At 41.8% G+C, this 18,309-nt stretch overlaps 1 protein-coding gene across 1 annotated transcript; it reads left to right on the plus strand.

Annotated features, from left to right (window-relative positions):
- Positions 1–5,766: 5,766 nt before the first annotated feature.
- On the plus strand, positions 5,767–15,086 carry LOC306743886 (equilibrative nucleobase transporter 1-like; the record flags this gene model as incomplete). Its single annotated transcript, XM_079226451.1, has 7 exons — positions 5,767–5,956; positions 6,230–6,331; positions 11,490–11,566; positions 12,576–12,715; positions 13,262–13,374; positions 13,787–13,894; positions 14,896–15,086. 7 exons carry the CDS (start codon positions 5,767–5,769, stop codon positions 15,084–15,086), a joined length of 921 nt encoding a protein of 306 aa, XP_079082577.1.
- Positions 15,087–18,309: the final 3,223 nt, after the last annotated feature.

The following is an 18,309-nucleotide window of genomic DNA, read 5'->3' on the forward strand; positions in this document are numbered from 1 at the left end:
TTAGGGTACGAGCGACTGACAGAGTCAGTCCCGAGAGGACCCTATTGAAATACAAAGGGTTATTATTATTATAATTAGGGTCCGAGCGACTGACGTAGTCAGTCCGAGAGGACCCTATTGAAATACAAAGGGTTCTTATTAGGGTCCGAGCGACTGACGTAGTCAGTCCCGAGAGGACCCTATTGAAATATAAAGGATTATTATTATTATTAGGGTCCGAGCAACTGACGTAGTCAGTCCCGAGAGGACCATATTGAAATACAAAGGGTTCTTATTATTATTAGGGTCCGAGCGACTGACATAGTCAGTCCGAGTAGGACCCTATTGAAATACATAGGGTTATTATTAGGGTGCGAGCGACTGACAGAGTCAGTCCCGAGAGGACCCTATTGAAATACAAAGGGTTATTATTATTATAATTAGGGTCCGAGCGACTGACGTAGTCAGTCCGAGAGGACCCTATTGAAATACAAAGGGTTCTTATTAGGGTCCGAGCGACTGACGTAGTCAGTCCCGAGAGGACCCTATTGAAATACAAAGGATTGTTAGGGTCCGAGCGACTGACGTAGTCAGTCCGAGAGGACCCTATTGAAATACAAAGGGTTCTTCTTCTTATTATTATTATTAGGGTCCGAGCGACTGACGTAGTCAGTTCCGAGAGGACCCTATTGTAATTGCTGGGATTCTTATTATTATTAGGGTCCGAGCGACTGACAGTCAGTCCCGAGAGGATCCTATTGAAATACAAAGGGTTCTTCTTCTTCTTATTATTATTAGGGTCCGAGCGACTGACGTAGTCAGTTCCGAGAGGACCCTATTGAAATACAAAGGGTTATTATTATTAGGGTCCGAGCGACTGACGTAGTCAGTCCGAGTAGGACCCTATTGAAATTGCTGAGATTCTTCCTATTATTATTATTAGGGTTCTCTCGGGACTGACTCTGTCAGTCCCGAGAGAACCCTATTGAAATACAAAGGGTTATTAGGGTCCGAGCGACTGACGTAGTCAGTCCGAGTAGGACCCTATTGAAATTGCTGGGATTCTTCCTATTATTAGGGTCCGAGCGACTGACGTAGTCAGTCCCGAGAGGACCCTATTGAAATACAAAGAGAGGACCCTATTGAAATACACAGGATTATTTTTCATTATTCTGATCCTTATTTTTCCACTTTGGACTACTTTTTGGGAGACTTGTCATATTCAAAAACTCACCAAATTTGGAACACTTGTCAGGCCTGGTGAAAATAGGGATGTATCAAAGCCGGGGAAAAAAGTTCCAAAAAATGACTCTCTAGCGCCCCCTACAAGTTGGACTGGCGACGCCCCTCGCCCAGAATGTTTTTTTGACTTGAAAAAATTCACACATGTCCATCTCCACCTGCTCTACAAAAAAGCCTCTCAGACCCATAAAGTCCGCCTATGAATATTTTCCGCCATCTTGGATTTTGTGAAACACACGATTTTGCACTTTTCTATTAAACGCTACCTCCTTTTCATACCATTGTCTTGTTTTTAAACACTCATAACATTAAAACTATATGGACAAACGACTCCAAACTTGGGGTATATGTGCACATCACATCCCCTAACTTGCAATAAATCAGGCGTCTGATTGATATGGCTTGTGCTCCGTGCGCGTTTTCACTTTTGGGAATTGATGTTTACGGGGACGCAAAGACGCGCCTACTTTGAGCTAACCGCTATATGAGAGAAAGCTGTTGTAACTCCTCCATACATGATGCTATTACCCCAATACTCCTCATGCATGATACTGGTCCATGCCTGAGGACATGTACATGACAAATGTTCAGATTGTCATAGCGCCACCTACTGGTAAAAAGTAAATCAGCCAAACGGCATCGGATTTACATCTAATTTACATGACCTGCTCTACTCTTCACATAAAGAAACATGATGTGTGTGTGTGTGTGTGTGTGTGTGTGTCATCCTCGACTCTGCTTTCAACCCGCCTGATCAGTAAATCACATCGTACCTTATTGCTTAAATATAAGATACTTATATATTCATAGTAACCTACTAGCGCCACCTACTGGCCAAAGGAAATCAGCCAAACAGCATCGGATTTAAATAAAAATGACAGCGCCCAATTGCATGCTGGGTAACGCTCGCGGACAAAACAAAACAAGAAGAGACAGACCAGTAGACACGCCACACAAACAGCTGTTCGCCGCCCAACGCTGAGACAGTCTTTCCCAGCATGCCTTTCGCCCGTGTAATTTGGAACCATGACGGATGCCAGTGACGCTGAAACCTAAGTAGCTCTACTGCACTGCCAGGATTCACAGCTCACAGCTGCTCGCAGCTTTAATTCCCTATGATTCTTATTTTTGTACATTGGGCGCCTTTTTGGGGCACTTGTCATATTCAAAAACTCACCAAATTTGGAACACTTGTCAGGCCTGGTGAAAATAGGGATGTATCAAAGCCGGGGAAAAAAGTTCCAAAAAATGACTCTCTAGCGCCCCCTGCAAGTTGGACCGGTGACGCCCCTCGCCCAGAATGTTTTTTTGACTTGAAAAAATTCACACATGTCCATCTTCACCTGCTCTACAAAAAAGCCTCTCAGACCCATAAAGTCCACCTATGAATACTTTTCGCCATTTTGAATTTTGTGAAAAACACAAATTTGCACTTTTCTACTAATCGCTACGTCCTTTTTATACCAAACTTGGTAGTTATCATCATTCTTACTGGCTCATCAACGCTAAATTTGAATTTCTTGGATATCTCATTGCGTTAAGGAGATATCGACCAATCAACGTCTTAGGGGCGTGTCTTGTTTTTAAACACTCATAACATTAAAACTATTTGGACAAACGACTCCAAACTTGGGGTATATGTGCACATCGCATCCCCTAACTTGCAATAAATCAGGCGTCCGATTTGAACAACAGGGGGCGCTACAGTACTTCGTCCAATTTGGCATTTTCGCCCCATTTATGCTAATTTTAGCATATATTTGCATTTACGCCAAATACTACTCGTCCTACAAATTTCATACAATCGACTTAAATTCTATTCTAAAGTGATATCAAGACCCTCAGGAGTATGGCTTGTGCTCCATGCACGTTTTCACTTGTGGGAATTGACGTTTACGGGGATGCAAAGACGCGACTACTTTGAGCTAACCGCTATATGACAAAAAGCTGTTGTAACTCTTCCATACATGATGCTATTACCCCAATACTCCTCATGCATAATACTGGTCCATGCCTGAGGACATGTACATGACAAATGTTCAGATTGTCATAGCGCCACCTACTGGCAAAAGTAAATCAGCCAAACGGCATCGGATTTACATCTAATGTACATGACCTGCTCTACTCTTCACGTAGAGAAACATGATGCCAACTGTATGTTGCATTCTCTTCCTGCACAAGAACAGTCTTCCTGTATGGGCGGCCTTTTTGGTGAAATAATTTGTAGTTTTTACAGTATTTTTACAGTATTTGTAAAACAATGTATTGATTAGAGCAACAGTCAATATAGCAATTATCAATATAACAATAATCAACAAGTTCAGGGAGCCGAAGGGATTTGGGCTCGCCTTCTTCTAAAAAAATAAAACCGTCTATAAAACCGTTTATTTGCCACAAACAAGGATTTTTTTCTAGGCGGAAGGTGCATACATTAGACATGAGATGTTAGACGAGACAGACAACAATCAACGACAACAACAGTGCAATGGGTATTAAATCAAGTATAAGATAAGATAAAGTGCTCAGACAAACAGATAACGTTAATGTAAGTGTATGCTAAGTGGCATGAGTGTTTAAATATGAAGTGTGCAGGGGAGTGGCCGATAAGAAGAAAGAAAAGAAAAAGGAAAGAAAAGAAAGAAAAAATAGTCCTGGGGGTGACAGAATCAGTCAGTGGGGGACCCGGGCTCTGTTGATGAGCCTGACTGCCGACGGGAAAAAACTGTTGGTGTGGCGTGAGGTCTTGGTCCTGATGGACCTTAACCTCCTGCCAGAGGGGAGGGACTCAAACAGGTTGTGACCAGGGTGAGAGGATTCAGTATCTTTATTACCAAACAAACAAAAAAATGTTTTGAGAGCTAGTGTTGCTCTTGGCACACACTAACTGGAAAGAGGACATAGAGGTAAGGTGACATTATATAGCTCTGTTTTGTCAACATCAATGAATGTAGCAGCACTTCCTTTTAGTTTTCATTTTCTTAGGTGCCGTTCACACCAGACGCGACTCTTAAAAGCGCAGCCGCTTCAAAAACGCCTTGGAAAAAAAGTTTAGAATATTTAAACTTTTAAGCGCGACAAAAAAACGCTAGAAAAACGCATTGCGCGGCATTTAAAAAGCGCGCATGAAAGGCTAGCGACGCGTATTTGAGAGTTGCGTCTGGTGTGAACGTCAACTTACGTGTATGCCAAGTCAAAACCGACCAATAGAAACTCCTTGCTCATTCAGCAGCGTCTGCCCCGCCCACTACGTCCAAAACTCAACTCGTAGCTTTTCATTTTGAGAGCAAATATTTTTAATTGCAGCCAGAAATTCTAGTTTCATGAGCAAAACTAACAAATAATTTACTTACAAAATGAGAACATTTGTAAAGAACAACATTGAGGGCAGCTGTGTTGACATGCAGCCCCACTTTTTGCGTGCATGTAACGTTAGCCCACAGTGAGCTAAAGTTACATGCATCTGATGCGTGACTATGCTAGCTGAGGTTAGCTATGCATGTATGACACAATTTAAAATACTTTTGTTTTGTAATTCAACATCAGAATGTCTTGTCTGTCTCTGAGTGACATCTTGAGGTAGTCTACTATTAATCTGAAGTAGAAGTTAGTTTGTAACGCTGGGTAGTTTCATTTGAAATCTAATCTGAAATTATAGGTAAATTCTTTGGAACATAGGAAAATAGGATTTATAACATTTGAAATACCAACCGGTACGGCACAATAAATCTACTCTCAATCCGCATGAGATTTTACAGAGATGTGCAATATCCTGCATAATATACCACGACTACACACATTGCTAGAACTGGACTCATTTTCACATGTGACATCGGATGAATGTAAACAATGCTCTAATTATACGAAATCTCTGTAGCGGTTTTGTACATATGTTGAATAATGGTCTTACAGAGGTGAGCTGACTTCTTATCTTTGATTGATTGAGAAAGAGAAAAACACTGGGGAGGGAGGAAGAGCTGGCCTATATAAAGAAAGAGTAACAACAGAGAGGTGTGACTTGTGAGAACATTTGGGGAGACATACAGAGGCTGAACTGTGAGTACTAGAGAGTAGTACACTGAAGAAATAATACAATTTAATGTGTATTTTTAGTGGCTTCACAGGAGGTTCAATTGGTAAAAAGCCATGTTTGCTCGTTTTATTTGATTCCTATTGTTGTTCAAATGAAAGTTTTATAATTTTCCAGCAGCTTGATGAAGTTAACCTTCTCATTAAAAGTTTTTTTATGGACTTATTTCAAACATCTGAATTCATGCAGAACTCCATCTTTCTTTGGAAGACGACTGACCTTACTGCCTGAACTCAAGCAGCACATTTTATGTCCAGATGTTTGTCTTGCTGGTGTCACTTTAAGTTTTAATATTTCAATAATTTGAATGTGTGAAGTTTTGTTCCTTTTATATGAAAATGACATTGCTTTAAAAAGGTGCATAAACATATGTATTTTTCTTTGTTTGGTTTGTGGACAGGACTCAAATACAGGACAAAAATATTTTTTGTGAATTATCTTCCTAAGTGTAAGGAACCATGCCGTGTGATGTGAGCAGCGTGATGGTGCGCCGCTACATCACCTTTTTTACGGGTTTGTTGGAGTGTCTGTGTTTTGCCGGAATCGTGTTCGGATGGGCTTCTCTGGTTTTCGTCCTGAAGACGGAGGGCTACTTCAGCTCTCTGTGCCTCAACACCACAGCAGTCAATGCAACAACACAGGTCTTAGGTCAGTTTCAATTCCACCAAAATTAAATTAAACCTTTATGTAGGACCCACCGACCATCATTTCAACCTCTTTAACCACAGGTGTCAATGATGGGGCTGCATAAAGAATTGAAATTGATTAAAACTCACATAATCAAAACTTCACTGAACTTCAGTGATCTAAAAAAATCTAAATGAACTACCGTATCAAGAGTTGGATATGACTACAACTCTTGATACGGGAGTTATGAAGTCCTCTTGGATCCTAATACTCATCTGTTTTATGTGTCTACAGAGTGCACTAAACAAGATGAACAGTTCTCTCTTGTTTTCACCATCGCCTCCTCCATGTATTCTTTCCTGGCGCTGCCCAATGGCTTCCTCTTTGACCGCTTTGGTACTACAGTGGCTCGGTTCTATGGAATGTGAGTTTAATCACTCTATAGATTTAAAATTAGGGATGCATCAATACCACTTTTTCAGACCAAGCACATTTGGTTACATTCTTTGAGTACTTGCCGATACAAGGACCTATATGAGTACTTAATAATATCATTATAGTTCTAACAATGACTTTGAAAATATGTTTTGGTTTCATTAGATGTTTCTCACTTCAAGTTACATTTTTAATTCAACTTTCTGTTTTACAAACAGAGCATAGTTTGCAGTAGGGGTGTCAAAAATGTATTGTGCTATCGTTTAAACAGGTATAAAAGAAAATAAAGGCTGAGCAAAACTCAGAGAACCAGCTTGTCACTTTTAGGAGAATAGCTGGTGCACCTTCAAGGTCAGTCCACCTTGAGTAAGTAAGAGTACTTTAGCACAGTATCGAACCCGATACCGGTATCGGTGCATCCCCATTTAAAAGGTTTCCCATGTCATTCCTCATCAAAACAGTGTCTCAATCGAGAACTAAAAGCCCATCAATCGGGTAGTTAAGAGGAATGAAATGACAAACATTGAGGCAGTAAAGAACAACTAGGGGAGGTTGTTGATTAGTGTGATTTGTCACGGCTTTGGAGGCAACCTGGCCTGTAGAAGGGAGAGCAGATTAAATACACAAGGAGATCAGGTGATTTAAGGATAGCAGAGGATTAAGATGAAGTTGATATCAGTTTACTGTCAACCTGGAACTGATGGTGGTGTTATGATATGACACAGTTTTTGAAAAGGTTACACTTAGTCATGCACAACAGAACCCCAAAAATCTATTGAAAAGAAAGCTATTTTGTGCTTTTATTAGGGCCCGAGCACTGACGTAGTCAGAGTCGAGAACCTATTGAAATGCTAAGTATTATTATTAGGCCCCTAGCACTGACGTAGTCAGAGTCGAGAACCTATTGAAATGCTAAGTATTATTATTAGGCCCCTAGCACTGACGTAGTCAGAGTCGAGAACCTATTGAAATGCTAAGTATTATTATTAGGCCCCTAGCACTGACGTAGTCAGAGTCGAGGACCTATTGAAATGCTAAGTATTATTATTATTATTATTAGGGCCCGAGCACTGACGTAGTCAGAGTCGAGGACCTATTGAAATGCTAATGTTTATTTATTAGAGCTCGAGCACTGACGTAGTCAGAGTCGAGGACCTATTGAAATGCTAATGTTTATTTATTAGAGCCCGAGCACTGACGTAGTCAGAGTCGAGGACCTATTGAAATGCTAAGTATTATTATTATTCTTATTGTCGACCTATGCGCAAGGAAAAGAGGTGCTTGAGATAAACCTACATTCTTCAAAATTTGCACACCCATCCGACTCGGCGAAAATTTTAATATAATTTGGGTGTCGACCAAAAGTCTGAGAAAATGTCTCTATAGCGCCCCCTTTAGGCTGAAAGCCCACGCTTTTTGCCAACTATGGCCGATTGACTTGAAATTTTACACACTTCTCCGGGGGGGACTGCTCTACAAAAAACTCATCCGTGAAATTAAAATGCGCCTAATTAGATTTTCCGCCATTTTGAATTTTGTAAAAAACACATTTTTGCCCATTGCTCCTAAACGCTGGGTCCATTTCTTACTAAATTTTCTGTGGATCATCATTGGCTCAATGTGATCAAAGGATACCTTACACTTTGTTGATATCCCATTGCGTTCAGAAGTTATTAACCAATTAACCTCTTAGGGGCGTGGCTCAATATGTCAATACACATAACTTCCAAATTACTTAGCCTATCTTCACAAACTTTGTAGTATATGTCAACATCGTGTCCCTTAACGTACCCAAATTGTTTCATAATATTCAAACACTAGAGGGCGCTGCAGTGAACGGCTCAATTTGGCATTTTCCTTGTTTTCAGGCGTTGTATTCTGACGAACTCCTCCTAGAGATTAGACACGACTAATTTCACATTCGGCAATATGATGTTGAGACCTTTGCAGGGAAAAGTTCGTTCAGGATTTTCAAAATATCGAACTGTGAGCGCAGAGCAGCGCCAAAGAGACACCATTTTCCATGAAAATGGAAGTTGTTTTAACTCGGCCATACATGATGGAATCTACTCCATATTTCTCATATGCCATGACCTCTTGACCCTAAAGACATCCATATGATCATTTTTAATCCTAGTCATAGCGCCACCTAGAGGCAACAGGAAGTTACATGTTTTCTACTTGTACACCGTGCTCCTCACAGATTATTCAGATCCCTCTCAAAATGCGTCGGAAGAGACTTAAGACATTGATAATGCATCACCTTGAAGATTGTAAGGATCCGTTGAACGGCGTAGCGTCGGTCCATGGCAGAAGTTTGATCCTTCGCCATGACCGAATAAGCCGATGTAACTCGACTCCACATGATAAGATCCTTTCCAGGTTTCACATGTTTGATCAGCCTCCAGGCCCGAAGACATGTGCAGTCTAATTTTTAATTAGAGTCATAGCGCCACCTATTGGCAACAGGAAGTAAATATTTCTATACTTTGGCATGTTTCTCTTAGTCGGTCAATCAGATCAACTTCCAATTACTTCTATACAAACATAAGATTTTCATGACGCCAGCCCCCAAAGATTTTGATGTTTCGTGAAACGCTGTTGCTGTGGCGACCCATCCTTCGTGGTCGACAACGAAGTCACTTTTGAGGGACTAGGCATGCTCGACAAGTAGCTAAACTTGGCACACACAATTAAAGGCAAAGATGTAGTTACCTGATGTGATTTAAATGACTCAAAATGGCACTTTGGCTCGATAGCGCCCCCTACAAATATTCAATTAATCAGCCCCAGCGCTACGGTTGACCTACCTGTATGAAATTTGCTAGGAATATGTAACACATGTAAACTTAAAAATAACTCTCTTGGGACCATGCTCTATACTGTACAGGAAGTCATTTTTTTTCATTTTGTGAAAAACAATTTTATTCCCAAATCTTCCTAAACGCTGGGTTCAATTTGTACAAAATTCTCTGTGGATCATTAATTGTTCAATTTCATGAAAATATATCAAAAGCTTGTTTGTATCTCATTGTGTTCAGAAGAAAAGGACCAATGGACTTCTCAGGAGAAAATTCAACTAAATTCAACAAAGCAGCCCTCGCAGTACGTTCAACATAGACATACACCATTTGATAGGCGTATATACCACATATCAACTTACAAATAAGTCTCTTGGGACCATGCTCTAAACCGTACCAGAAGTTGGCCAATTTCATTTTCGCCCTTCATTTCTAGTTCAAATTGCCATAGTTTCCCAGTAGGTGGCGCTCTGACTATGAGTTCATATTGGCATGCAGAAGTCTTCCAGCAATGCCTCTCATAAAGCATGTTAACTTTGGAACAGTTTTGACAAAGTACAGTGGAGTTACAACAGCTTGCTGCATGATCACGAACCATATGAAATAGTCGTCACACCACTTCCACGCCGTTCCATGAAACCTCAAGCTTTTGATCACTTTTAATACATATTTTTATCTTTTATATATATTTACATGTACAAAATATATATACATATATTCCATTTTCCAGAGGTCAACCTTTCTGCGAAAAAGAGGAAATATGTGTCTGTCATCACATCAAATGACAGAACTCAGTCTGCGCTTCCCAGATCTTTCTGCCATTGAAACGAATTACGAATTATATATATATATATATATATATATATATATATATATATATATATATATATATATATATATATATACATATACATATATATGCATAATTGACCTCATTTGATTAATTTGGCCATATACCTCACCTGAGTAGCCCAGACTTTCATATATTTTTCTGTTTGTGGCCCTCGGTGAAAAAAGCTTTGACACCCCTGATATATATGTATATATATATAATATATATGTGTGTATATATATATGTATATGTGTGTGTATATATATATACGTGTATATGTGTGTATATATATATATATATATATATATATATATATATATATATATATATATATCTCCCTCTAAATTAAAGCTGCTCGCAGCTGTGACTGGGCCCTCGCTTCAAGCACGTAAGCCGAAGGGTTGCCGGCTCGTCCGTCTGAGAACGTTCGTATTTCCTCATTTTTTACTTTACGTTGTCTGTTGGCTTTTTTTTACTGATTTTTCGTAAATGAGGAAGTGTAAAGGCTTCTAGATCATCAACCACAGGTCTGATTTAATACATTTAAACAGCTAAAGTAATGTAAACCCTTGTGAGAAGAGAAACGATGGACTACATTTAAAAAAAAAGATCGTTTTTTTTTATAATTCCGTAAGCTCCTCAACATGACTGAGCGATTATAACGTTTCACTAGTTAACTAATGTAGTACCCCTAGCATTTTGCTCAAAGTACCACGTATGTAACCGTAGAGACTGTACGGATCTTCCAGTCGTAGGACTTTACTGTCGCGAGCTGCGAGAAAGCAACGGCAGTTTTTTCTTGACTTTGTCTCTTAAACGCATCTGAAAGCGCGTCAGATGACACACACGGAAGGAGACGGTCATTTGAAGTACACGTAGCTCATGGTGTGACCAAGATCTAGGTCAAAATTGCTAATTTTTCTATTTCTGAACCGAAAAACATGATTTTTGGACTGGAAAGGCTTGAAAAAGTGTCATTGCTTGTGTTTATTGCGATTATTATTGCATTAAGTCTTAATCTTTCTAAAGAGGTGCAGTATCAATATATAAATATACTTTTATTTTTTTATTTTTTTAAAGCCAAGGAGTTGCGGATTCTTTAGAGATCAAGGACAATAGGGTCTGGTATTCATATCAAGGCCATATGAGCTGCAGAACACCTAGGTCAAACCTAGGGTACCCTGTTTAAGGTACCCTAGGGTTGATGAGGGTTTCGCATCTGAAATTCATTGTTTTGTAAAACCTTAAAAAAGTTTACTCTCACTCTCATACCAAAGAAATTACATCTTATCACTGGAACTTCTTTTTCACACCAGATTCCTTTACACCACGGGTGCCTTGATCATGGCCTTCTCGACTGAAGGTGAAAATCATTCCTCCATCTTTTTGATTTGTGCTCTCTCGTGAACCTCATTGTCTTAAGAAATACTGACAAGAAGTAACAGTGACTCTAAGTGTCAATGCATGTTTTTTCTTTCCCTATCAGCTTTGTCCAGCCTGGTGTTCCCAGGTCTCGCCCTCATGGCAGTGGGGGGCAACTTATTTCAGATAACCAACATGCAGGTATTGAAGCAGATATTAGAAAAGATTGAAAAGATTAGTGTCGTTCTGACAGAACGACACTAATCTTTTCAATTTCAATTCACGGCCCGCCACTGCGTTCTAAATAATCATCCAATTATTTTCATGATTAGTGTTATTTATCATAGTAAAATCAACGAACAGCAGCATATCCTCCAACTGGAGAAGCTGGATCCTCAACATTTTTTTTAAATAGCATGTTTGCCAATAACAACTTAATAACTGATTAAGTGAATCAAACAAAGTGTTTTTGTTTATAAATTAATTTCTATGTTTCAGAATCAGTGGTTGATATTTGCTTTGAATTGTAATTGTCAAATTATTGCAAGTTTTGTGATATTTACACTTTTTTTTTACTATTTCTGGGTGCCTGCATATGATCTCTGTCAGTCAAGTATCAACTAAACACAGAAGACAAGACACACGATCAAGGACCACTAAGTCTAAATCAACTATGACCCATTTTTGAGGAAGGCTTATACTGAGAAAAACGGTTGCGAAAGTTTTTTCCAGAAGCGACAAAGACCGTTCAAGACGTTTCGTTCACCAGATTAAAAACAGAGGGTCTGCCCATGATGCACTTTTGTTTAAATTGTGGGAGAAAATCACAAAACCCTAAACTGTGAGGTTGAATGAGTTTGGATGGTGCAGGTGCAGAGTCCAAAATTGCATCCTCATATTCAAACAGGTGATTCAAATCAGCAAGAATACATTTTGCATTGTAGTTTAGAAAAGTAGATGCAAAAAAGCCCCACACAGACGTATGCACTTAAACACAACATTCATCTAATTTCTCTCTTAAAGGTAGGAAATATGTTTGGCTCCCGTTGCTCCACCGTCATCACTCTCTATAGTGGGGCTGTTAACTCTACACCGGCAATCTTATTTTTCTTCAAGGTAAGAAACATTCCCACACTGATCTCATATATGAAATGTATTTATACTACTGTGTCTCCTGCTGTCACGACGATCTTGAGGTCTTCTCTTTCAGCTGTTACACGAGGCTGGCATCTCTCTCCTCTCCTCTTTCCTTTTCCTGTCCGCCTGCAGCGTCATCCACATCCTCAGGACTTTGTTCCTGCTGCCCAGAGACCGCATTCCCTACCCGATGCCTGATAACTACACATGCGGGTAGAAATCACCCAGAAACCACACACACATCAACTCCTCACACAAGTGTAAATAGGGCTTGTTATCATCTGTTTGTTTCAAATATTGAAAAAACATTATCTGGTGGATACCTTTATATACCTGGGTTTTTGCATACCTTGCAGAATAAAATTTCACATCACGTTAAGTGATTGTAGCGAGTTATGATTTTAAAAAAATATTTGCAAATAATATCAAAGAACCCAATGTCTCTGTCTGTGGTGGACCCACTTTGACCTTTCTCAGGATAACCTGTGGTAAATCAAAGACTCTGAGCCTGGAGCAGTTAACTGGAAATGGTAATGCACAGACGACGACGGCAGCAACGACGACAGAGGAAGTTGAGGACACCGCTGTGAAGCAAGGTTTGTTCACTTTATTGTGGCATTGGACATTGAAAGATACAACAAAAATGAATTATACAAACTATTTATTTTCATCTTTGTTCTTTCCTTTTCTTCATCCATCTCTCTGGTTTCCCCCATCGTCTCTCTAAGTGAAAAGTTTCCGCCAGTGTGTGTTCTCCAGGTTGTATCTGTTGCACATTCTTTGGTTGGCAGTGATGCAGCTCAGACATTACCTCTTCGTCGGCACCCTCAACTTCACGCTGCACCGGCTGGCGGAGGGGGACGTTTCCCTGGGTAAATCCTCACTACATCATGTCTGCATGTCTTTGCAAAGATGGACGCATCTGCAAACGTTTCCCAAAAAACGTTCTTTCTGCTCTTTCGCCCTAGCATCACAATATATACCAGCCTCAATACATACCAGCCTCCTCTGTTGCTTAGTTCGTCTGGTATTGCACCACAACTCGACAACGCAAATGTTTTGAAGGTTCATGTTTCCGCGTTCCCCATGTAGTTACTGATGCCTACGTCCTTGGTAATGTCTGGACACACAGATCAATCTGATCGCTTGTAATTAACAGTGCGGACAGTCTGTCTTCAAGTTTTGATTTGAGAAACAAGTCGGATTTGCTTGCACTCTGCAAGTAGTCATATTCTGGCCGACCTTTGTCTCTCACCATCTTGTCCTCGCTGTGTGTTCCTGCAGTGAGTCAGTACACCAATGCCTTTGCTATAACGCAGCTGTGTTCCGTGCTGTGTGCTCCCTGGAACGGCCTCATCTTTGACTGGCACAAGGGCAAACCTCGTGCTGCAGGTGACGTACTCATACCTGCAAACTCATAAGGGGTGAAAAAGGCGACAGCGGGTACTGCACTCCTTTCTGTTTTGAGCTCCACCTTCAGGCCCAGCTCCACCTCATCTCTGCCCTGCATCAAGCTGCGCTAGATATATAACGTCCTCTTCCTTAAACTCTTTCATTCGGAAAAACAGACCACATCATCTTATCAATATCTGGGCCTCTTATGACCACGAAATCACGTTGTTGGCTAAGCCCAACTATTACGGCATGTTTCATTGCGTTAGATTTTTTCCAAGCAAGTCTGAACTGTAACAGAACATGACGTTAGCTAATGTGATAGTACAGCTGACTAGTTTGCCATTAAAAAACTGGATGGAGGGAAATTAAGACGCTGTAGACATCTTAACGCTGATTGGCCAAGATTTGACACGTCACATCAAAGATGTTGTATTGCAAAGATCACAACATCGGCTTTTCTCCGTGTCTCACTTCAATCTCAGAAACGCTGGCCGGCCAGTTGACCCCCCTCCCAAAAAACTAAAACAAAAAATCGGATCTACAAGATTCACGTGGATGACATATTTTGATTTCAAAATGGCGAATTTTGCCGAAAGTTTGCAGGTCTGCATACTAATACTGGTAAGGACTAGTAAAGAATCCAACAGGCCACAGCCATGGCAGACCTACTATCACATAAGATATACCTTATTACAAAGTGGTGCCCAAATGTCTAATCATTTACACAAATATATGTCTATCTAAGTATTCAGGTTTTTTTTTACATTAGTGTTTTGCATACTGAATTAACAGATTTTAAAATTTGAAGAAGTCAAATGTGTGTTAGATGATAGCAAATGTGCCCCAGGGAACCACTTGAGCCAAATCTCTAGTGTTTAGTTGATATAAAAGCCGACAAACAGTGCAGTGAATAGGTGTCTTTGTGTACTCTGTTGTGTCTGTATGGACATGTCAGATTTGTTTTTGGAGTGTCTTTAATTGTGTGTGTCTGTTTATAGGACAGAGTGAACAGGGAGCAGTCCTGAGGGCCGCGATGCTTTCTCTCCTCCTGACGGTGCTGCAGTGTCTGGTGTTCTCAGTGTGTGCCACCATCCCGTATCTGCCGCTTCAGTATTTCACCTTTGTTGTGCAGGTGTTCAATGGCGCCTTTATCACCGGCGGCAATGCAGCCTTCCTGAGTGTAGCGTGAGTATTTGCCTGAACCACCAGATAAAACCTACAAGACCTCGCACATAATTGTAACTTTAAACTTTTTGTGTTCATTAGTTCACCAAGATACATTTAGAATGTCGCTTCTTTTGCTATCGGTCCGGCAGCTAAACTTCCCTGAAGATTTTCAAAAGACTTCAAAAGAAAGAAGACACTCAGTCCAACTTCTAATTTTCATCAAACCAAAATCATTATTTTTGTTCTGATGTGAAAATGATTTTCTTGCCTAAATCATCTGCTCATGATATTGGCCACCTCTGGTAAAATGGCCTACATCCTCAGTTGAACATATCATGTGATTCTACCCGTATACCATAATGTCAAGAGTGTAACTTAGGCTATTTTATTTTGCCTAAGTCAAAAGACAATCTGACTTCGGAAAATTCACAAGCTTTTTAATAATGCATTTTGAAGCTAGCATTTAAGCTAGCCATTTAGTTAGCAATGAAAATTCTCACTCGAACATAATATTAGTACCTGTTGTGCAGTGTCTAGAGTCAGCTTGTGCAGTGTCTAGAGGCAGCTTGTGCACCCCGATTACATTGGTATTAGTTGTTTGTGTTTTCTGAAAAAATGACTTCGGACATTATTTTAGGAAGGTGACGAAGAATCACGTAACAATATGAATAAGTCACAGGTGCAAGAGATGCATGTTTGTTTTCACAACAGGACTAAACGATACGTAAAATGCCAAATGTGAACATGTGAGTTTAATTAACTATAAAGAGAGGGACTTGATAGACAATTTTAACTCCTGTTGTAAATCGTGGAAAAATGGAAACTGGTGTAAAAGAGTATGACATAGTTCTGACTAGGGAACGCCGTCCACTCTCCGTAGCCACGGGCTAATTTCAGCCTTTTAATGAGCTCAATTGCTGGGTTAAATAAACTGTCCCCCCCCCCATGAGACCTAGACCTTTACCCGGACTTGGTGGTCCCTCTCTGGGTCCAGCTATGTGACTGGGACCCCCCTTGAGGTCCAAGACCTTTACCCGGACTTGGTGGTCCCTTTCTGGGTCCAGCTATGTGACTGGGACCCCCCTGGAGGTCCAAGACCTTCACCCGGACTTGGTGGCCCCTCTATGGGTCCATCTATGTGACTGGGACCCCCCTGGAGGACCAAGACCTTTATGACGGACTTAGCAGACCTGGTCTGGGTCCCACCAAAGTGACGGGACCCCCATGGAGGTCCAGACCTGCATCCAGACTCAGTACTCCTTGTCTGGGTAGAGCTGAGTCATCAGGACCCCCCCCCCCCCCCACAGGGCCAAGTCCTTTACCCGGACTTAGTAGACCTGGTCTGGGTCCAGCTATGTGACGGGGACCCCCCTAGATCCCCAAGACCCTTACCCGGACTTGGTGGACCAGGTCTGGGTAGAGCTGAGTCATCAGGACCCCCCTCCAGGTCCAAAACCTGGGCCCGGAGTTCTGAGCCCCCACCTTTTTTTCCGCCATGCTCTCGGAGCAAACAGCCCCTCCCTCGGGAAGAGAAAACTTGAACTTTTTCCGAAATGTGAAAAATGTTGAAAATCAGACAGAGTCCAGCTTTGGACTTAGATAACCAGGGGCTTGGGACTTAGATCACCAGGGGCCTGGGGGTCTTAGATAACCAGGGGCCTGGGGGTCTTAGATAACCAGGGGCCTGGGACTTAGACCACCAGGGGTCTGGAAATCGAAAAAAGTTGAAGTTATCCAGCCACTTAGATAACCAGGGGTGCCAAACGGACTGTAAGATAATAACCGAAAACATAATTTTGCCTTATTTTACATAAATCAGTTAAGACACGATGCGACAAAATTACCTCTCGCACAATTTCAGAAACCCAGTTTTAAGAAACAGAGGCACCAGGCTTTGAGGGCGGACATTCACAGAGATGTATGCCCACGATGAGTGCTCACTATTTGGACAGAATGGCCGGAAATATAGTGCTCATTTAGTGAATAAAAACAGTTTTTGGGGGAAAAAAAGGCGTTTGTGGAAGTTCACCCTGCTCATCCCCGGAGCCCAAGGGGAATTTCGAACACTTTTCTGGGCATGAGAGTGACCTCACGCGATGTTTGGCGGGGGCCACGGAGGTATTTTTCACAGTTTGGTGAAAAAAAAAGGCGTTTGTGGAAGTTCACCCTGCTCATCCCCGGAGCCCAATGGGTATTTCAAACACTTTTCTGGGCATGGAGAGTGACCTCACGTGGTGTTTGGCGGGGGCCACGGAGGTATTTTTCACATTTTTAGGCAAAACAGAGGCACACATCCGGTCTTCAATGGCACTTCTCCCTCTGGCCTCTTGCAGACCCATTCTGGGCATGGAGGGCGGTCAACATCCACAAGGAACCATGCCCCGTCTCCGGCTGTGCACTCCAGGGATCTAGGCTCGACAAGCACCTGCGTGATGGACACCCAGAGCTGGATAAAGAAGCCATTTCCGCCCTTCGTGACGGCATGAAGAAGACCTTCACTGTAAAGCAGTTAGCGGAGCTGCGCTTGTCCCAGCCCAGTGTGCCGCTGTCGACCACACTAGATATTGAGGAGACGGGTGAGCTGTGCGTCCCAGCACCAGAGGTCGATGTGGAGGGCTGCAGCCCAGAAAAGTGTGCTCTCGTCCGGCTTGAGAACAAGAACCTCAAACGTTGCCTGGACATGAAGGATAAAGCGGCTGTTTTGGCAATAAAACGCCTCCAGAAAATGAGTAAGAAGCTGCAGGACTTCTACTCTAAGCGAGCTTAATAGGACAGCCGTGGGGAACAGGGTGATGAGGCCGGGCAGAGTGTGGCGCAGCCTGACTCCGGGCAGAGTGTGGCGCTGCCTGACTCCGGGCAGAGTGTGGCGCAGCCTGACTCCGGACAGAGTGTGGCGCAGCCTGACTCCGGGCAGAGTGTGGAGCAACCCGGCAACGAAGACGAAGAGGGAGCGGGTGCGGAGGTTAGCTCATCCTTCTTCAAAGGGACCGGGCGAGGCGCCTCGATGACTCGTCTGAAACTTCCACCTATACTCGGTAAGAGACATGACTTCCATGGCTCGCTCCAGGCTTACTTTTGAATGTGATTAAGCCGTATGAGTGCGCTTATTGTGGGCTAATTTCTTTTCAGAGCGGTTCCTAGAGGAGTACACAAAGTTCCAGGAGGGCACCTCACCCACTTTCAAAAAGAAAGAAAATGCTCTCTCAAAAGAGAGCCGAGTGAGGTCTTTTCTCGCATTCCTCTCA

The sequence above is a fragment of the Taurulus bubalis genome, assembly GCF_910589615.1.
Source record: "Taurulus bubalis genome assembly, chromosome: 11".
In the NCBI taxonomy this organism is placed as follows: domain Eukaryota; kingdom Metazoa; phylum Chordata; class Actinopteri; order Perciformes; family Cottidae; genus Taurulus; species Taurulus bubalis.